The sequence below is a fragment of the Convolutriloba macropyga genome, chromosome 7 (genome assembly GCF_964194025.1).
Source record: "Convolutriloba macropyga chromosome 7, txConMacr16.3, whole genome shotgun sequence".
In the NCBI taxonomy this organism is placed as follows: domain Eukaryota; kingdom Metazoa; phylum Xenacoelomorpha; order Acoela; family Convolutidae; genus Convolutriloba; species Convolutriloba macropyga.
Window position 1 is genome coordinate 30,296,670 of NC_134474.1, and position 23,437 is coordinate 30,320,106.

General features: G+C 34.3%; 1 protein-coding gene across 1 annotated transcript in view; it reads right to left on the reverse strand.

Moving 5' to 3' along the window:
• Nucleotides 1–22,674, reverse strand: part of LOC142342201 (uncharacterized) — a 64,695-nt gene extending 42,021 nt beyond the window's left edge. The window contains exon 1 of the mRNA XM_075393442.1: nt 22,397–22,674. Coding sequence (XP_075249557.1) covers nt 22,397–22,570 — 174 coding nt within the window. The 5' untranslated portion in view covers nt 22,571–22,674. The remainder of the gene's footprint in view (nt 1–22,396) is intronic.
• Nucleotides 22,675–23,437: the final 763 nt, after the last annotated feature.

Here is a 23,437-nt window from a genome sequence, read left to right on the forward strand (position 1 = left end):
TCCTTAGATGAATTAAATACTGCAAACATCAGTTTTTATGAAAAGAATATATTATAGCAAAACTAGAGTTTTTTTTTGTATGTAAAATTATCTCTGATCAGACTATTTCGAGCGCAGTTGAGTTTGATTAGAACTGGTTTCGAGCGCACTTCAGTCTGATCATGAATGGCTGTGTCGTACTTTAATTATTTAGAGTAGTGATTTGCAGTGCAAGTATGCGGAGAAGATATTATTTGGTGATTCGCGGTGCGAGATCCAAATTCAGTTTACTTGTGCTTACTCGCGGAGCGGGAATTCAAAAGAGGATTTGCAGAACTGATTTGAATTGCAGAATATCAGAGAATGAAATTATGGAAATTTGAACACTCATAAACAACGTGAATGCGTGATCAGACATGTCTGATCACGAGGCGGGAAACTAAGCAGAAAGTTAACGGCAGATCACAAGACACGAACTGAATAAAATATGAAGGTTAAATAAAAAACTAATTTTAGGGCTTCATGTAAAATATACTGCATCAAGGGTATTAATCTTAAATTAAAGATACATCAGGTATCACATACCCCTTACATCGAGAAAGAAAATTGTAAATACAATTTTTGAAGTATAAATAGCAACAACATTTACAAATTAATACGAGGTCCCCGGTTAGACAAATAATAGCGATATATTTGCTGGTTATCATAACTTAAAATTAGATGATTAATAAATAATGAAATGTTTTGCAGTTTTGGTACAGTTTACATATCCCACTCATCATTATCCGAGTGCTGTTTTTCCGCCTCGAGTGCTGTCATTGATTGAACGAGTGTGGGAGTATCAATGTCAATTAATGGTGGATTCCGAGGGGGGGGGGTGGTGACACTTGACCAATAAGAGGAGATATATTCTGTTCTTCGGGCTGATTTTCAGCTATATGTTGCACTTACTCGACGATTGATTCGGGTGGTGGTTGATAGTTTTCCACATCTCCCGCTCGGCGGGGTCGTTTTGGTGGAGGCAGAATAGTGGAGTTGGGTGGAAAAATTTCGAATCCGTAATAGGAAGGGCTGCGTTGGGTACGATCGGAAGTGCGCGTGTTTTGAGCTGCCGCGGCCGGAGTAGTGGATGAAGATGATGCGTGATGTTCGCTATGCGAGGTTGTTACAGCTGTCGGTTGCTGATTTCGTATGGCGAGAAAATTCGGCACTTTTGGAATTCGTCCTCGCATAGCGCGCGAAATGTTTGATTTGGTCGACGAGACCCCGTTGCCCGGTTCTCGTTTCCTGTGTCTCCTTCTTGTTTGCGGTTGAATTCTTTGATGTGGCTTTGTATCAGTTCTTCCACTATCTTTTCGCCAGATCGAGGCCCTCTGCGGTCTGCATAGGCCTTTAGGGGAGTTTGGCGTTCCAACTGTGTGCCACATTTTCAAATTTTGTAATATCGCTATTGCCTACCGTCACAATTAGTTTCCCGGGTTGCTTGATAGTGGATGTTGTAGGGCTTACTTTTAAAATATGAGATCCCGGCGCAATTACCTCATACAGTCCCTCAAGATTCTTTTTGGAGCGTCTCTTGCCATGCACTTTTCCTGCAAGATTTAGCTCCACCGCACGTTCCTTCAGGGGAATGGTCGGATTGCTTTTGTCTTCAAGAACCGGGATTCTCCGTCCGTACTAGCCCTCTCTCTATTCCTCGCTTCTGTGGATGCCCGGGTCATTCCGATCTCCACCTCGATATCACTACGATATCCATTCACCCACTTGTCGTCAGGGAGAATTTCTTCCGGCATCACTGTGTCCTCGTCTAAATAATGATTTATAATATTCTTATATGTTAGATTTAACAAATTAGGCTTGGTTGCAATCACGCTTAGCGGGGTGTTAGGCTTTCTTCCAAAATGTGCTTCGAAGGGCGAGGTCTTTGTTGTTCTTTGTTTACATATTCGCAATTGGTGTATTATGATCTTTAATGCATGCTTTACACGAAAGTCGCGTGTAGGCAATTTCTCCTCTTTGATGCATGCGAGTCTATTCTTAATTGTTTGAATCAGTCTTTCTACCAACTCGATGGCACGATGGTCATTTACAGGAGCTTCAATAATATCGATATTGTTCTTATTGCAAAAAGTCTTTACTTGATTTCCGACTAAACATTTTGCTTGATCTAAACGGATGGATCTTGGAATTTCATGAATTTCAATGTACATGTCCAAAAACTTCAAAACGTTTGGTCCATTAGCTTTATCATAAATATATGCAGTAGAGTATTTAGAGAAACGATCAATTGCTGCCAGAAAGTACACTTCATTACCCTTTTCATCAAAAAATGGACCCCCAAAATCAATTTGAATTTCTTGATTTGGTTCTACACATGGTATGTGAGGATTGAATTGCTTGGCGGGAATAATAGATTTAAGATTCTTACCTATGACTGTGCAGGGTTTACACTCAGTGGCTTTAACGATTATATCGCGGTGTATGTAGGGCCACCAACAATGTGTGGCCATACAAATCATTCCCCAAGTGCCCGGATGTCTTGCGTGGATATCGTCGATTAGCGCCTCGCGTAACACGTTCGGTATTGCTACTTTCTCGTCAATACAGAGGCACCCGGAGCGCACGTGGAGTTCCCTCCAGTACGAATGAATATAAGGGTTGAGAGCTTTTAAGCGGCTCTCATTATTTGTCAGGATGCAGTCCCTGACCTCTTTTAATACTGCATCTTTACTCGTTAACGAAGCTATTAACGATTTGTTAAAGATTTTCGACACTATGTAGTCGAATGTCGGAACATGCGGACTGGGGGTTAGTGGAGTGCCAGCGTTTGATGAGTGGGTCGGGGATGTCCGAGTGACGTTTGGTGGTGGATTTGCTTCGCGAGGATTACTTGAGGATTCGGCTTGTTGATTCGCCGCGCGGGAGTTGCTTGGCGAATTTAATCGCTGACTTGCGGGGCGAGTTGCGTTTTCACTTGTGGATTGCTGATCCGCTGCGCGGGAGGCATCGTTAAATCGGACACGAGTTATTCGCTTCTTAGAAAGCACTTTATTTGTTATTGTATTGACGTATTTTAATACAGGCAATGAGTGATTTAAATTTGAGTTTTTATATTGCGAAGGATGCGACTGAATTGTAGAGTTGCAAGAGGCAAAAAGCACTGATTTTAATTTTGGGTGATGACTTTTAGAAATATTTGTGGAATGTGATATAATTGGCGGGTATTGTGATTGAAAATTTTGAGACTCGCGCTGCGCGAATGCAACTTTTTTCCTAATTTGGATTAATTGTTTACTTTTGTTGGTATTTTGCAGAGCGAGATAAGTGTCAAGTTGACTTTGCGACGCGGGTTTTGCATATTTTAAATTGTTTAATTCACAAATACTATTTGAGGCTTGTTTTCGCGGGGCGAGTGAATTACTAAAGACATTGCGTGTGTGCTAATTGAATATATTGATTTAGTGCTAGACTCAACTTTAGGTTTAATTTGCGATACGAAGTCATGTGCCTCAATTTTAGGTGTATTTTGTAAAGCGAGAGTATGGTTTTTTAACAAATGATGTAAATGGGATGCAGGATGTGTGATATTTAATTCTAGTGCGTTAATGGATTTTGAAATTAGCTTTAGTTTTGCAACGATAAATTCCTCGTCGTATGCAGAAATCTTTTTAGCTCTTTGAGACGGGTTTCGGGAAAAGTAATCGACCAGACCCATATTTGCCCCAGGAAGATGTTCAATGTCAAATTGAAAAGGGAGAAGACGATCGAACCAAAGAATCAATCTGCTGTTATATGATTTATTAGATCTATTTTCTTTCATGATCGAAAGGAGTGCACGGTGATCCGTAATTACTTTAAAATGTTTTCCATACAGATAATTTTTAAAATATTCTGTTGACCAAACTACACCCAAAAGTTCAAGTTCATTTACGCTATAACGTTCTTCGCAAGAATTTAAAAACCGAGACGCAAATGCAATTGGTTTCCAGCCATCCACAATTAATTGTTCAAGAGCTGCTCCCAAGCCAGATCGGGACGCATCACAATTTACGCGTGTTTCGAGTTGCGGGTTATAGTGACTATTTGCAGTTGCGTTCGCGATGCGATTCTTACTTTCGATAAAATAATTCTCATGTTCTGCTGTCCAGATGAATTTTGAAGACTTTTTCAGTAATGGACGGAGAGGATGACTTATTTGAGCAAGATTAGGAATGAACTTTCCAATATAAGGGACTGATCCTAAAAAAGAATGGAGTTTCTTTAGAGTTTTTGGAGCCTCAAGAGCCAAAATCGCAGCTGTTTTAGTTTCGAGGGGTGAGATACCCAATTGTGTGATGTGATACCCAAGCCAATCAATTTCTAATTTTCCAAAACGACATTTAGGAAGGTTTATCCTAAGATTTTCGTCGTCTAATCGTTAGAGGCATTTCATTACATAACTTTTGTGTTCAGTCAAAGAGCCTTGGCTAACTATTAGAATATCGTCCAAAAACAATATGTATTTTGTAAGCCAATTAGAGTATAATCCATAGCTTTTTGGAATTCAGCTGGCATATCCGTAAATCCGTAAAATCCTGTTTGAAATCTATAAGTGCCTGTCATATCACCACTAATGATATTGAAATTACAGTGATTAGTTGTATTAGCATCCAAATTTAACTGACTGTACGCGTATTTCAAATCAATTGTCGAGAAGTATGTTGTGTTTTGCGGCGCGGGAGCAATTATTTGTTGAGAGATAGATTCAAATAAAGTATCAATGTTTGGCGTCTGATATTTATTCTTGTGAATGGCTTTGTTTAATACTTTTGAGTCCAGTGCAAGCTTTATCGTTTGATCTTTTTTATCGTAACGACAATGGGTGATATGAAATATTTGTCGGGACAACTAGAAAGTTTTATGATATGTTTTTCGGCTAGCAATTTCCTAAGTTCAGAATTAAATTTTTCTTGAAGGTTAGTAGGGATACGTCTACCTTTTTGATGTCTAAGTTGAAAATCTTTGTGAACTTTAGATTTTGCTACATGACTTTTTGATCGTCCAATACGTGATACCAAACCAGGAAAAGTTGTGGCTATCTGTTCTTTAAATTCCGGAGATGCAATGTTGTTGACACGGTTACCTTTCAGAAATGTAGAATGAGTCACAGCAAGTCCAAGTTGAGCAAACAAATCACGACCTATTAGGGACTTTAAACCGTCGACTACGACTGTGAAAGTGGCTGAATCACATGCCCAGCCTTTGCTTGTTATTGGAGCTTGAATCTTTCCCTCGACTTGTATAGGTTCGTTTGAGAAGGTCCGTAGTTGTGGAGGCGTTGTTTCATTGACCCAGAATGCACGGGGGCTGCTGTGTACCACCTGCGACGCGAGTGAGTGGTTGAGTGTACTGCATGCACTCCCGGAGTCCACGAGTAGTGTGGTATTGACGTTGCCGATTTTGAGAGGCATGTTGAGTGGTTCAACTTTTTCGACAGTAGTTTCAATCATAGCGACTGTATTGTCCTCCTCTCCACTACTGTAGTCCGATTCGTAGAGTTTAGCTGGCTGAAGGAAATTAACACGGTCCTCTGGGTGTGGCTCTTCTTCTACCACACGGACCATCTTTTTCTTGGGATCCTGTGGCTTTGTGTTCGTGTTCTTTTGTTTACGGTAGACCTTCGCAAAGTGTTTTAGTAACCCACAGTTCTTGCATGTTTTCCCCTTCGCAATGCTTTTTTCACGGTGATTTGGGAGCCAAATGCCGCCGCAATTTGAGCAATAGAGAGTCGATCGATTGTTTTGTTTTGGGACATTATTCGCGTTCTGCCAATATGGTTTCCGTGGGTTATTGTAGAACTGAACGGCGTTAACATTTGCAGGAACAACGATCTTGTTGTGATGCTGTATCTAATGTTGATTCCGCATCCCGAGTTCCATATTGATTGCTAGTTCTAACGCCTGCCGCGGTTCGACTGTTTGTTTTAAAGGCTCCTTTTGAATTTCAGGATCCATCAGATTAGTGATGAAAACATCTCGTATCAGGGTCTCTTCTTTTTTCTCTAAGTCGCAGTTCTCAGCCAACTCCTTTAGTTTGCTGTAGAAGTGTTCGACAGTTTCCCCTCTAAGCTGCTTTGTGATCAAGAAGACGTGACGATCGAAGGTTATGTTGCGAGGGCGGATAAACGCCTCCTCCACAATCTTCCAGAAGTCTACCGTGGCGAGAGTATCGATCAGGACGTGCGGATTCTTGCAGTTGAGAATACGGAGACCTTTTATTCCGATGCTTAGGTAGAGTAGGGAAACAGTTTTGCGGTCCGCCAGTGACCACGGTTTGTCGCCACACATGATACCCACTTCAATGAGCCGTTGGCATTTGTTTTGCCAGTTCATTTTTTGTTGCGCGTTGCGCGCGTTCCTCTCCCTCTCTGATTGTGCGGATGCACTCACTATTGTCTCTTCGTAGGTAGGCTCCAGAGGAAGCTCTACCGTTTCAGGTTTAGGCTCGAGTAGCGTGTCCAAAATGATGTTTTCTTTGGCCAGGAGTGCCAATTTGTACTGTACTCTCCTTTTCGCCCAGCGAAGCGGGGGATCCGGTGTGGGTTTGTCCCAGAAAGGGTCGATTCCAAGGGGTGTTCGTTTGGTTGCTGACTGCGCCATGTCGTACTTTAATTATTTAGAGTAGTGGTTTGCAGTGCAAGTATGCGGAGAAGATATTATTTGGTGATTCGCGGTGCGAGATTCAAATTCAGTTTACTTGTGCTTACTCGCGGAGCGGGAATTCAAAAGAGGATTTGCAGAACTGATTTGAATTGCAGAATATCAGAGAATGAAATTATGGAAATATGAACACTCATAAACAACGTGAATGCGTGATCAGACATGTCTGATCACGATGCGGGAAACTAAGCAGAAAGTTAACGGCAGATCACAAGACACGAACTGAACAAAATATGAAGGTTAAATAAATGAACTAAATTTAGAGCTTCATATAAAATATACTGCATCAAGGGAATTAATAAAATAAAGATACATCAGGTATCACAGGCTGCAAGCGCAACTGGTTCTGATCATAATTGCTTCGAGCGCAACTGGGTCTGATTGTAACCTCTTCGAGTGCACTTAAGTCTGATCATAGTCTGATTAAGGTCAAGGCAATGGTCTGAATTTGAGTCTGGACCATGGTCTGAAGATGGTCTGATCAGAACAACTTGGGTCTGAAAAGGCTGATCAGAGACCTTTTGTGTCTGGAAAGGCTGCTCAGAGGTTTTTTGGGTCTGGAAAGTCTGATCAGACAAGAATTTGGGTCTGGACCTCAACCTGGGTTCCGCTGACAAGATAAATTTTCCTCAAATCCGAAAAAAGGGAGCTTGACGTCTTTTCTTACGTGTTGTCGACATCTGTCCTTTCTGTTGCTGAATTAATGGTGTAAAGGTGCTTGTATATGACGTTTGAGTACGTCTTGCTGCTGATATCCAATTAAAACGTGGTTGCCTCGGGTAAAGTATCGGCAGTTTTGGTATGGCCACTGGATTTGACATACTGGAAAAAGGCAATGACTTTGTAACCTTGCTGACATAGTCTGATCTTAACATCTCCCTTTTCTCTTCTGTAAATCTCTATTGTGATGAATAATTTTTTTAGTGTTTTTTATCGGGCGGATGTCCATGGTGGTATTTGCCACTAAGCGTTTGTAGCAAAATTTTGAGAAACCAACATTCCTCAATCCGGTTTGTGAGTCCCTGCTTTTACTACCACAAATCGTAGAGGTAGCGTTTAATTGACTAACTCTAAGTTTTGTTTTCGCCATCTGCCTGTCCTTTGTTCCAATTTCCTATCCAGTGCTTCAGATCAATGTATAGGTTTCTTCAATTTGAGGTGTAGAATAAATTTTGAAGAAAACGTTACTGAATTTCTCGTTATTTTAACGTGTGCTTTCCTTCATTTGTGCATTATTCATCATTCTCGTCAATGACGAGGTCGTTCATATCGGCATACTTTCAACCCTTTTCGTTTAATTAATCTTCCACTGGGATGAAAGAAGCAGCTAAATAATGCGCAAACGTTTTGTTGTTAGTCAGATTTTGACTGTTGTCTTCTGTACTAATATAAATGACAGTTTTTATCGAACTCCCAAAAAGCCATGACGCTTCATCAAAACGAATGTTTCATGGAACTTATTGAACGTGGATGTATGTTCTAAAAGTTCTTTATTGTAAGTGGAATGTGTTCAATATTTAAATTAATTAAATTAGTTAATTACCAATAAAGTACCACTGCTTTCTTCCGAAATTTTCCGCAGTTGACCATTTGAAGGATTTATTATCGATGTTTAACACAATTTTCTTAAGTCCTTTCTGTAAATGTGACTACCATTGTACCTCTGCTTTGAATTTCAATGCTATGCGGTGATCACAAATTTTACATTCGTGTACACGAGTTGAAAACACTTCTACAGTATTTGCAGTTTGCGGCCTTCTGTGAATGTAAAGACTAAAATTTACATGATTTTTGTGTTATGTTTGACAACTACTGGGATCAGAAAGCAAATAGTTATCTGCAATTGCGCGAAATTGCTGCAACCTCAAAACCTTTATCGTATTTGACTGCAACCTCCGCGTTTTGGTTTCGTTGACGCAAAATAAATTACCCCCGCAGTAGTGGGAAAAAGGTTCTATCCAACCAACCACTCAACACTAACGTGTATTCGTGCTTGGTTGAATGTGTATATCCACTATATTTCCCTTTATATTCCCTCAAAATCTATCATTTCCTGTCTTACTTAGTGCAATCCACTAGTACAGAGTTAAGCTTGTAATTATACATTATCAGACGGATAGTTCGGGTTCTGCATCTTCCATTTCTAAACCTAAAGAAAGAAATATGCTTATAATTTCTACACATATTACACTCTAGATATTGATCTAGATTAACATAATGTTCTCCTAAATGTTTAATAAAATCTTTTACTTTACCTATATCCTTGCATATATAACAACAATAATCTAATTCTTTACAATCATTACAACACTCCTTCCAAGGCTTATTTTTACACTTATCACAGTTCATTTTTCATTTTCGAAAAATTATTTTTTTCCAAAATTTTCTTTAATAAAATACACCATGTCTCACCCTACAAACAGCAATGTAAATTTATGTGATATCTGCAATTTATCTATCAATTCGATGAAGGATTTTCTCAAAAATACTTTATCGGGTAGCCACCAGAAAAGAACGAGAGATATGATTATGGATCTTGATTAAGCTGAGACGGCTTCACCCCCACAACCACAACAACAAGCCAATCCTAAAACTTTTCAAAATGATATAGGTCTACAAACCCACATGAATAAACACTGGAAGTAAAACGTAGCCCATGACAACAATTTTAATATTAAACCAAGCTTCAATCAAAAACAGTTATATATTACTAAATCTGATGAAATTTTCATCGAAGATGTTAATGAGCCAATAGATTACGTATTAGACGGGTTTAAACCATTTAAATCCTATAAATATAAGGTCACTGCTAATTGCGTATATAGAAAGAGAACTCCCGATGGTGAAAAAGGGTTCTCATAGACTATTAAAGTAAACTTTAGAACTGATGAATATATGAGTAAAGATCATCGACTGAATCTAAGCCAATGGCTTGATCATGTTAAAGAAACATATGAAGGCTATGATTACGATTATGAATTTATAGGAATATCAGACGTGCAATTAAACATAGAAAGAACTAAGCCATCATTAGGATCTTATACTGAACTACCACCCGGACTTAGAACTAAAACAAAAGCGATATTAGATATTAGAAACAATAAATTTAACTGCTTACGATTATGTATTACAGCAGCATTATTCCCTGCAGCTGATCATGCAACTAGAGAAAGTAAATACACTAATAACCTAGTTGATGACTGGGAAGATAATGAAAACACTTATTGTTATCTAATAAGTTTGCAGAATAAATATAACATCAACATTTGGTTTTACCAACCCTCAACTGAAGGCGGTACTGAAGTAGAATTATTAAAGAAATGTTCAAACTTTATCAAAGGCCGTAAAACTTTAAGAAAACTAGTCTGGAATGAACACGCCGCTTTAATTAAAAACATAGAAGTATTATTGGAAAGACCTAATACTAAAAACACGATGTATTGGTTTTGTGATATTTGTTCTCTTTGGTTTCCCGCTCAACAAAATTGTGAAACTCATGAATGCTGTACACAAATCAAATCAAAGATTGTATGCCCAAAATTAAAACAAATTAATTTCAAGAACCATTACAAACAACAAGAAGAGAAGAATGTCATCTAAGCGATATTGAATGTTATATGGACAGCATTAATAAAAAGATTGGTGATAATACATATAAAATATCTGAATTTGTACCTATTGCCATTGGCTTCAGTTGGAATGGTGATTACAAATCATACTTTGGTTCAGATTGTATCAAAGATTATGTCAAACATCTATTGGAAATAGAAACTGAGAATAATTTCAAGTTAAACAAACCAATAATGTTTAATAAAGAAGATAGTTTATATCATGATACCAATAACACTTGTCATATTTGTAATAAACCTTGCATTAATAAGGTTAGAGATCACTGTCATGATTCAGGTAAATATAGAGTTCCTGCATGCAATATTTGTAACTTAAACTATAAACAACAAAACTTCATTCCAGTTATATTTCATAATGGTAAAGGCTATGACTTCAATCTAATATTTATTGAGATATTTAAAAAGAATAATAACAAGAGAAGAGTTGACGTATTACCTAGTACTAATGGTAAAGCTAGAATTTTTAGAGTAGTTATACTAAAGTTTATAGACAGTTGCAATTTTATGACAATGTCTCTGGATAAAATTGCGAATGTATATCAAGTTAAAAGTAAAACATTATGTCCTTATGAATACTTTAAGGATGAGAATAGCTATAATAATTTTTTGGAAATCTATCTATAGATGTTGATAACTTTAATAATTCTAATAGTATGAAAACAGGTAAAGAATTAACACTAGAGTATATGGAGAATGATGTCAGAGAGGTGGTATATGTGGTGTTATAGGCAATAGATATATTAAAAGTCAAAGTCAAAGTCAAAATCACAGTAATAGGTCCATATGATACATTGATGCTAATAACTCATACGGTTATGCATTAATGCAAAAGCTGCCATATAAAGATTTTGAGTACTCTAACTCAACTCTAGACGATGTATTAAACACTCCAGATGATAGTGATTATGGCTACTGGTTTATCTGTGATTTAGAATATACTAATGAATGTGAAGATAGAACTAGTATATTTCAATTACTACCTTATAAAAGAGAAGTAGAGAATAATGAACTAGGATACAAACAAAGACTTCCAACTTCTTCTAAAAGCGAGAAAATAATACTTGATTAGAATAATAAATATGAATATCCAATACAATACAGAACGTTAAAGTTTGTTGTTAAGATGGGTATAGAGGTTACTAAAGTTCATAGAATAATTAAATTTAAACAAGAATATATGATTAGAGACCATATTGAACTTAATACTAAAATCAGAGCAGAAGCTAAGACTGAGGCTGAGAAGGATATATAGTCAAATTAATGAATAATTCCCCATTTGGTAAAAGTTGTGAGAATCCATTAAAGTATTTAGAAGCTAAGATTCTAACAGATGATTATGAAATACTTAAAGCTGTTAGTAAACCCTCATGCAAAGATAAAATTAGATACGATAGTTACACTCTAATAGAATTTCAAAAAAAGAAGAAATACAATCTGATAAGCAATATACTTGGACTCAACAGTGTTAGAACTTAACAAACTATGCATGTGTGAATTCTTTTATGATGCATCAAAACCATCACTCAACGATCTAATGCTGCATTATATGGTTACAAATAGTTTTGTATTCAGCTTTAGCGAAGGTAATGTTGATGATAAATACATGGACTTAAGCAATCTCGATACCCCAATCAAAACTAATACTAAAGTTCCAGTCAAATTCAAACATGAACTTGCAAGTAGAGAGATAGAGGAATTCATAGTATTCAAACCAAAAACCTATAGCTTGGTGACCCAGGGCAGAAACCGTTTAAGAACAGAACAGCGTAAGAGAAAGGAATAAACAAAGAAAACCATGGCAAGCATGAAAGTTACTATAATGCTTTAATGGATAATAAAGAAGGAATTGTAGTAGAATGTAGAATACAAAAAGTTGGGGATAAGATGTCAACAATTAAAACTAAAAAGAGAGGTCTGAATAACTTTGATGATAAAAGATTCCATGTATATAATATTAAAAGCTATCCTCATGATAAGAGACTATATCTATTGAAAAGAGATTTAAAAAACAGATTGAAACTACTCCAATAGAGCTATTAATGAAAATAGGGTTAGATGAAAGTAAAGAGGCTTTTATACATAATATTCTTGAACTAACTAATAGGGATGATAGAAAGTTAATTGAAGCTGCTATTAGATTATATAATGATCTTTAATATGATTATGAATATGATTATGAATATGAATTTTATTATGAACTTGATTAGTAGCTAGTAGTTAAGATTTAGTAGCTAGTAGATAGTAGTTAGTAGTTAGTAGATAGTAGTTCGTAGTTTTTATTTTATACATCATTATCTCTCCTATAGAACGCATTATTTTTTTATTTTTTTAATATTGTTTTTATATTATTTATATAATAATTTTAAGTTATTTTTATATTAATTTATATATAAAAAATTGACAAAGCAAAAAAAACTTATAGAATTAAATAAACTAGAAAAACTAAACAGAAGGAATAGATTAGAAGATAAATTAAAAGAACAAGAATACTATTGTGAAATAGAAGAGTTATTTGATCCTTTAATTAAAACACCAAATGCAACCATATGAACAGAATCTATTATTGAGTGAACAAACATTAAAAGCAATAGATTGGCAAAATCAACAGTTAAACAAACTAAGATGATAGAGCAAATTAGAAACAAGGCATTAATGACGTCTAATGAAGCATTAATGAAGCCTGATTTGTCAAATGAAGCCGTAGAGAAAACTCGAGATATAGCACCAGTTAATGTTGATAAAAAAACAACCAATTTTCTCCATGACATGGGGGCTCAAATATAACCTCAACTAGATTTAAATCTCGTAGATTTGCCTACAAGAAGATATAAAATGAATGGTGTTAATTTAACTCTAGAGCAGGGAGCATTTATAGTCAAGGATAGTATATATGAATTTTCAGATGGATTTACTAACTTTCTTACTAAATCAAATGTAACATATGATAAAATCAAGGAAGATGAAAATAAAAATAAAACGTTTTTACTAGATATTGGATATGACATAGGAAAAGGTGATAAGAAAAGCAGTAGATATAAAACAGTAAAACATATATTGGGGTAAAGAGAAAATCTATGGTTCAACTGAAGATAAACTCAGCAATAACTCAGCTGTAACTCCTCCAACAACTTAACAGAAAGATTAGAATTACTTATACTACAAACAAAAACTGATCATGATGAAATATTTGATGAAACTTTAAATACATCTAAAAAACTATTATCAATGAATATTATTAATAAAGAACAACTAGACAATTTTGTTTTTAATTATGGTAAATAAGCAAAGCTATGACGTCTATGAGTAAGCCAACAACCATGTCCATGAGTAAACCTATAACTGCATCCATAATGAAACAACAAAGCACAATTAAAACTAAACATCAACTACTAGCTAAAGAAGTTTTTATTCCTCAAATAACAAAGTTTAGAAGAGAAGGAGTTATACCATTATATAAAGATGAAACATGGTCAGCTGATTTAATTGATAAATAATCTCTAAGTAAATACAATAATAATTGTAAGTTTATTTTAACTGTTATAGATATATTAACAAAATAAGCATGGGCTATTCCATTGAAAAATAAATCTGGATTAACTATAACTAATGGTTTTAAAACAATCTTAGCAGAGGGCCTAAAACCAGATAAGTTACGGGTAGATAAATGTAGTGAGTTGTTCAATAAGACATGTGAATCTCTACGTAAAGAATATGAGACAGAACTATATTCTACATACAGTGATTTAAAGGCCGTATTCATAGAGAGATTTAATAGAACCTTATTACACATAATTAAAAAACCAATGTTCATCAACGGGGATGGTAATTGGGTATATATTAAATGTTGCAGTAATAACCTATAACAACAACATTTATTCAACAATTAATATGACACCGGTTGATGCTTCTAATAATCCTGATAAAATTAAATACTTTGTTAAATCTACCAAAACAACACCCAAACTTATTGTCGGTGATTAAAACACCAAATGCAACCAGTGAACAGAATCTAGCCTTGGGTGAACAAACATTAAAAGCAATAGATTGGCAAAATCAACAGTTAGATAAACAAACTAAGACGATAGAGCAAATTAGAAACAAGGCATTAATGATGTCTAATGAAGCATTAATGAAGCCTGATTTGTCAAATGAAGCCGTAGAGAAAACTCGAGATATAGCACCAGTTTATGTTGATATAAAAACAGCCAATTTTCTTCATGAAATGGGGGATCAAACTAAACCTCAATTAGATTTAAATCTCGTAGATTTGCCTACTAGAAGATATAAAATGAATGGTGTTAATTTAACTCTAGAGGAGGTTGCATTTATAGTTAAGGATAAAATATATGAAATGTCAGATGGATTTACTAACTTTCTTACTAAATCAAATGTAACATATGTTAAAATCGAGGAAGATGAAAATAAAAATAAAACGTTTTTACTAGATATTGGATATGACATAGGAAAAGGTGATAAGAAAAGCAGTAGATATAAAACAGTAAAACATATATTGGGGGGTAAAGAGAAAATCTATGGTAGAGGTTTAACTAAAGATAAACTCAGCAATCATAGCTGTAACTCCTCCAACAACTTAACAGAAAAATTAGAATTACTTATACTAGAAACAAAAGCTGGTCATGATGAAGTATTTGATGAAACATTAAATATATCTAAAAAACTATTATCAATGAATATTATTAATAAAGAACAACTAGACAATTTTGTTTTTAATTATGGTAAATAAGCAAAGCTATGACGTCTATGAGTAAGCCTACAACCATGTCCATGAGTAAACCTATAACTGCATCCATAATGAAACAACAAAGCACGATTAAAACTAAACAACAGCTACTAGCTAAAGAGGTATTTATTCTTCAAATAACAAAGTTTAGAAGAGAAAGAATAATACCATTATATAAAGATGAAACATGGTCAGCTGATTTATTTGATAACTCATCTCTAAGTAAATACAATAATAATTATAAGTTTATTTTAACTGTTATAGATATATTAACAAAATGTGCATGGGCTATTCCATTGAAAAATAAATCTGGATTAACTATAACTAATGGTTTTAAAACAATCCTAGCAGAGGGCCTAAAACCAGAAAAGTTACGGATAGATAAATGTAGTGAGTTGTTCAATAAGACATGTAAATCTCTACTTAAAGAATATGAGACAGAACTATATTCTACATACAGTGATTTAAAGGCCGTATTCATAGAGAGATTTAATAGAACCTTATTACACATAATTAATAAACCAATGCTCATCAACGGGGATAGTAATTGGGTATATATTAAATGTTGCAGTAATAACCTATAACAACAACATTTATTCAACAATTAATATGACACCGGTTGATGCTTCTAATAATCCTGATAAAATTAAATACTTTGTTAAATCTACCAAAACAACACCCAAACTTATTGTCGGTGATTAAAACACCAAATGCAACCAGTGAACAGAATCTAGCCCTGGGTGAACAAACATTAAAAGCAATAGATTGGCAAAATCAACAGTTAGATAAAGAAACTAAGACGATAGAGCAAATTAGAAACAAGGCATTAGTGATGTCTAATGAAGCATTAATGAAGCCTGATTTGTCAAATGAAGCCGTAGAGAAAACTCGAGATATAGCACCAGTTTATGTTGATATAGAAACAGCCAATTTTCTTCATGAAATGGGGGATCAAACTAAACCTCAATTAGATTTAAATCTCGTAGATTTGCCTACTAGAAGATATAAAATGAATGGTGTTAATTTAACTCTAGAGCAGGTTGCATTTATAGTTAAGGATAAAATATATGAAATGTCAGATGGATTTACTAACTTTCTTACTAAATCAAATGTAACATATGTTAAAATCGAGGAAGATGAAAAAAAAAATAAAACGTTTTTACTAGATATTGGATATGACATAGGAAAAGGTGATAAGAAAAGCAGTAGATATAAAACAGTAAAACATATATTGGGGGGTAAAAAGAAAATCTATGGTAGAGGTTTAACTAAAGATAAACTCAGCAATCATAGCTGTAACTCCTCCAACAACCTAACAGAAAAATTAGAATTACTTATACTAGAAACAAAAGCTGGTCATGATGAAGTATTTGATGAAACATTAAATATGTCTAAAAAACTATTATCAATGAATATTATTAATAAAGAACAACTAGACAAATTTGTTTTTAATTATGGTAAATGAGCAAAGCTATGACGTCTATGAGTAAGCCTACAACCATGTCCATGAGTAAACCTATAACTGCATCCATAATGAAACAACAAAGCACAATTAAAACTAAACAACAACTACTAGCTAAAGAAGTATTTATTCTTCAAATAACAAAGTTTAGAAGAGAAAGAATAATACCATTATATAAAGATGAAACATGGTCAGCTGATTTATTTGATAAATCATCTCTAAGTAAATACAATAATAATTATAAGTTTATTTTAACTGTTATAGATATATTCACAAAAAATGCATGGGCTACTCCATTGATAAATAAATCTGGATGATCTATAACTAATGGTTTTAAAACAATCCTATCAGAGGGCCTAAAACCAGAAAAGTTATCGGTAGATAGATGTAGTGAGTTGTACAATAAAACATGTAAATCTCTACTTAAAGAATATGAGACACAACTATATTCTACATACGGTGATTTAAAGGCCGTATTCATAGAGAGATTTAATAGAACTTTATTACACATAATTAATAAACCAATGTTCATCAACGGGGATGGTAATTGGGTATATATTAAATGATGCAGTAATAACCTATAACAACAACATTCAATCAACAATTAATATGACACCGGTTGATGCTTCTGATAATCCTGATAAAGTTAAATACTATGTTAAATCTACCAAAACAACACCCAATTTTATTGTCGGTGATTATGTCAGGAATGCCGATAAACGTAATATCTTTTATCAATAAGCACCGCAAAAAGCACATATATAAACAATAAGCACCGCAATAAGATTCATCGTATTCTTGTATTCTCTCAATAGAGCCCAGATCAACATAATATTTTAAGAATAATGGTGGAGTCTCAACACCAACACTATCAAAGTATTAAACTTTTCCACCTCTCCTTCTTAGAACTAGAACCCACTGAGTACCATCAGTTGGATGCAAATTAACAGTAATGTTGGATTTATTATTGTTGATAGTAAGTGGTGTCTGTTCTCTCATTACTATTTCTATCGGAGTTAGACTTATATCTTTACCTATATCGTCTGTTCTGATATTACTCATAGCTTTATATCGACGCTAATTTTGTTTTTGAACTCCTCAAAACTTAGGATAAGCAATTCTATATTATAAATATCAACGTTTAATTAAAAGTCTAAGTCTATAAGACTATGACTGAGTCTAGGACTATAAGAATCTAAGACTATAAGACTATGACTGAATCTAAGACAATAAGTCTATAGGAATATGACCGAGTCTAAGACTATAAGTCTATAAGACTATAAGACTTTGACTGAGTGTAAGACTAATTATAAGTCTATGACTATTTCTGATTATAAGTCTATAACTATGGCTATGGCTATGACTATGACTATGTCTATGACTATGACTACGACAATGTTTATGACTATGATTATGTCTATGACTATGTCTAAGTCTAAGTCTAAGTCTAAGTCTAAGTCTAATTATAAGTCTAAGTCTAAGTTCAAGTCTAAATCTAAGACTAATTATAAGACTAATTATAGGTCTATATTTCATATAAGAAAATGAAGTCGGGTTTCATCATTTTTATACTCATTTTGATAGCATTAACCTGTTATCTAATATATGATGATTTGCCAAGTAAATATACCAAACTAGAAGAAAGCTTTGAGGGGTTTATGAATAAAAGTTTGTTTATGGTACTAGTAACACAGGCAAGACTTATTTTGTTAATCAAAACTTAAATTTGTACAGAGAAGACGAGGATGAACATAAAAAGAAAATAATTGTAGTGTGTAAAGATGAGAGAGAGTGGATAAATCCAGAAACTGGAATGCCCTATGACGGATTTAATATGTGTGGTATAGATATGATTACATCAGAAAAATGTAGACCATTTTGATAATTGTCTAATTGTTATTGATGATATGGGAAATAAGTTAAAAAGTGATATGGCTGAATATCTTTCTGGTGGGAGACACAATGATATTCAAATGATTGTAAAGGGACATAAACCGGCTCAAATGGTTAATACGGCAAGAATGAGTTGTGGTACTATTTATTTAATAACTTATAATGGAGCTGATCTATTTAAAAATTTTAATGATATATATCATTAAAATATCAATATATATATATATATATATATATATATATATATATATATATATATGTAATCATGACTTCCACGGCATAATGAAGGAACTAAATAGAAGCTTTTATAATTGTACAGATAAAACAGCTGGAGCACTTCGTTATGGCTTGATTAAGTTTAATGTTAAAGATGATACTTTTATTATTTTTCATAAAAATAGAACAACTATATATGACTCAAGAATTGGTTTTATGGACATTGAGGCTCTTAGTTTAAAAGACAAACTAGATAATGATGAGATAAATAAACTTATAGTTTATATTAAACCACTAATGAATAGTGCTACAAACAGAAACACAATTAAAAAAGACAACTATATATTGTACTTTAATAGACTTCTTTCTTCAGGAGGTATTAAGATTAAGAAAGATGTTCTAACAAAAGAAAAGGTTTTTGCAAAAAAGACAAAGTATGCAGGATATGCAGCATCGGCTATAAGTTTACTCATGTGGATATACCCGGAAGTAAAAACTGCGGCACGAGTGGCAACACATACAAGCCATTTTTTAAATAGAACGGGCTCATTAATCAACTCAGCTTGGGGGGAAGAAGAGACTTCGACCATGGCTAAGCATGAACGAATTCCAATGAAACTCAATTGAGAGTATGAGCATGAATATGACAGGTCTTCGACAATGGGACTTCGTCTATGCTACACTATACCATGGGATATACAAGAAGAATATATTGATGAAGAGACTGAAGCTTTAAGCAATAAGGGGAGAAAAGATTTAATTGAACTATATAAAAATAATCAAAAATTTAAAGATGAGATAATGAGTTTCTGTTGAAGATAACGCTGAATAAGATAGAGAAAAGATTTTAGTTGAAAGAATTAAAAATAATGCTCATAATAATTTGGGATTGGAAACGCTGGCCAAGTTTGCCTTTTCTAAAGATTATACTAAACATTTAATTGAAATTATAGGGCTCCATTTTATATTATAAGATATTATGAGATATTATAAGATATTATGAACAAATAAATAAATATAAATAATTAGAACTATAAATAAATAATTAAATAATTAGAACTATGACAAAGTCTATGACTAAGTCTATGACTAAGTCTATATTTCATAATGACCAAGTCTGTGACTAAGTCTATGACTAAGTCTATATTTCATAATAACTAAGTCTATGACTAAGTCTATGACTATGTCTATGACTAAGTCTATGACTAGGTCTATGACTAAGTCTATATTTCATAATGACTAAGTCTATGACTAAGTCTATGACTAAGTCTATGACTAAGTCTATGACTAAGTCTATATTTCATAATGACTAAGTATATGACTAAGTCTATATTTCATACTGACTAAGTCTATAACTAGGCCATTATTTCATAATGACTACGTCTATGACTGAGTCTATGGCCAAGTCTATATTTCATAATGACTAAGTCTATAATAAATTATGACTAGTTATAAATGAATAAAATATGAAATTTTGATTCCTTATAAATGACAAGTATATATACTTTTATATATTTTTTAGAAGTTTAGAGTTAAGCTGGTTTTGTGCAGATTATCCACGAAGTGGTTACACGGTCGCACTAGTTACACTGAAGAAAAACACTAATCACTGTGTTTCCATCGATCTCACTGTTGTTTTTTATTTACTGTATACCCATCACAGTGTGTCCCATATACAGTCTCACAGCAGGGATCATCCTTTTAAGAACTGTGAATTTGTTTTTTTTAATCTCAATTAGTTTTATAGTAATTCATCAAACTGGGGGACGTTCACTGGAGTCAGTGAGGAAGGAACCCCAAACCTAAAGTTTGCTAAAGCATTGCTAAAGCAATTTAACTAGACTCGATGATTTAACCACTACACCAAGTGAGACAGAAAATTTTCGTTTTAGAGTGATTAAATATTGATTAGGGGAATACATGATAATTTTTATTTTGTAATATTTTTTCAAATTTTGTTCAAGTTTTGTTTTTATGTTCAAGTTTTTTTGCAAGTTGGTTCACGTGCTTTTTACACGGTCTCTCTAGTTACACTAGTACTGGGATACGTTCACTGGAGTCGTCATTAAGGATAGAACCCGAACTATCCGTCTGAAAATGGATAATTACAAGCACGAATACACGTTAGTGTTGAGTGGTTGATTGGATAGAACCTTTTTCCCACTACTCCCCGCTCATTTCTGCACAAGTTACATGTTCGTAATGCGCTCTTTGTTATGTTGAAAAATTATTTACTATGTTTCAGTCCAATATATTTAAATATGTATCCTATCAGTTAAATTTTTTGTAGCTAAGTTGAAGCTAACTAAACTTTCACTTTTTTCCACTATTGCGGGAAAAAATGACAGAAAATCAGTTATGTGAATGTGGTACAGAAGCTCTGTTTTATGGGAATCAAGATAAAAATTGGGTTTCACCTTTTCTTGTAAGTTACACGCAAAACAGGAGTACTGTTTAAAATTACAAAATTTTTTACGCAACGGAGAAAATTAGTTAGGCTGAATTCTCTACGAATAATTGTTGGTATTAAACGAGAAAGGTGGTATTGTGTGATTACAGTCTTTTCTTTCTACATATGGCAGAGTGGTCTGATAGCCGAGGGACAAGGTGAGTTAATAACCAATTTTTCCTGATGGTATCACCCAACCCATTTTTAGACCTCGACTTATGAAATACTTTAAAACTCTAGTAGGGGGGTCCAATATTGACTATAAATACACGGTTTAGCTCTTAATTATGGTCGAGATAAAGTCTTTGCTTGGGTCCAAATTAGGCCTTTTCATAACAAATTAATGTCGAGCATGGTCTTTTAATACGTCGAGCATGGTCTTTTATGACACGAGGAGTGCCTTTTTGTGGGATTAATAGTAGTTAATTTTTCTATAATTCTTTTTGTAGACGTAAAACATCTACAGCAACACTAAACTAGTCTTGCAACAGGCAGTCCACCTTCGAAAATCAGAGGGAGTTTAGCCAAAAAAATCTTAAGAAATATTGAGCTCTTAAGATAAATTAGTTTTCGCTAGAACCCTGTATTGCAAAATGACTGAATTCAACTAGTTAACAAAGCTCTATGAATCGACTTTTCATCGGCAATGAATTTAGCTTGTTATAATTTAGTTTATTTGATTCTAAAATTCAATTTTTAAATTTATTTACAAAAGCACAGTTGGTTTTTTGATAACATATGAGAGACATTGAAAAATTTGAGCGGACAAACCCGTTGACTACGTTATAAGCACTAGCCAATTTTCAGCGCAATGTAAATTTTTGGGTCCAGCGCAAACATTTTAGGTCGAGCTAAAGTTGAGCATCATATTTGGTTCGAGCTAAAGTCCGGCATGAAAAATGGGTCAAGTTAAGGTCCAGCAGCAAAAAATTAGGTGTAGCCAAAGTCGAGATTAGATCTAAAGTCGGGCTAAAGTCTTTTCATAGACTATTTGAGACGAGCATGGTCTTTTCGTACCCCTTTTTAGACGAGCATGGTCTTTTCATAAATCGAGGTCTGAACCTGGGAAGAGATTCAGACGCGAACCAAACGTAAAAAATGGTCATAGTCCCAAGAGTTGGAGGATAATAGAAACGGGGAAAGCTGAAAACATGCTTCTGTCACTACTGTGCATGTCATGGAGCGCCCAATGCTGTTTCACTGCAATTACGCAGAAACAAAATTATTATCAAACTCACTTCTAGTTTCGGAACTCTGATACAATGGTGTACTACAAGTCCGCTCAGTTGCTCGTGATTGCCATAGAATCAAAAACAGAAAATGTGTAACCTGTTTATTGGACTTGATGATGCCAGTTGTTGTCTTGGCAACAAACTTCATGCCCTTCTTGTGATTCCCTCCATCTCCCTTCTGAGAAGCATTGGACCCTCTTCGGTTGTTGTTTGACCTTGCCCCACCTCCCTCTCCTGTTCCTTGAGATGTTTTAGAAGGCGTGCTCCCCATTATCTATTTTCACGTTGAACGCAAGAGAGTTTTTCCGATTATCAATTGTATTGAAAAAGAATTGTTTCTTGGTAAAACATTTCACATCACCACGTGATGTTCAAATCTTTTCAGCGGAACCGAATATTGAAGAAAACAGGAATCAAAATCGCTGGAATAAATCTACTGCTACATAAATTAATTGATCATGTTAAATGATAAGCTGCCCCCTAATATACCCAAGATGCCAAAAAAACCCATATTTTAATGCCCATTAATTATTCCCCTTGATCTTTGCTTCAATGATCCGATTACAAATTATCTGTTGGTATTATAAGGATTTTATCATACTTGAGCGGATTATTTGAGCTCATATTCGGTTGTGATAGTTTCATATCAAGTTCCACTGAGGCATATGGTCATTGCCCGCGAGACATGCCCAAAATAGGGATCTTACAATTGAAATTTGGGAAATATACTTTAATACATTAAAATTAATGCATTAAAAAGGTCACTCTGTCCTTTTTTTTGGTAAAAGTCTTACTGATAATTTTAACTGTAGGGTAGAATATTGGCGTTGGGTATTTTGCCCTGATACCAATTATTATTGCTGCAAAAAAAGTAATAGGAAAATGTTTATAACCTAAAACGTTATTAATTGAAGAGATAATTTCTGCTCGAAGAGCTTTTCGTCCTTATAACGATTTTCAGAACGGACAGGTATGGTCTGCTTGGCGCACGTTGGTTGATATTTGGAAAAGCGTTGCTTTAAATGGAAAAATGGCTGTGATCCAAAATACAATCCACATCTTATTTGTTTTCCAATTGATTAAACAAATAAAAAATTAACGGAGACTAATGGTAGTATTTATCGTAATCTCTATAGCA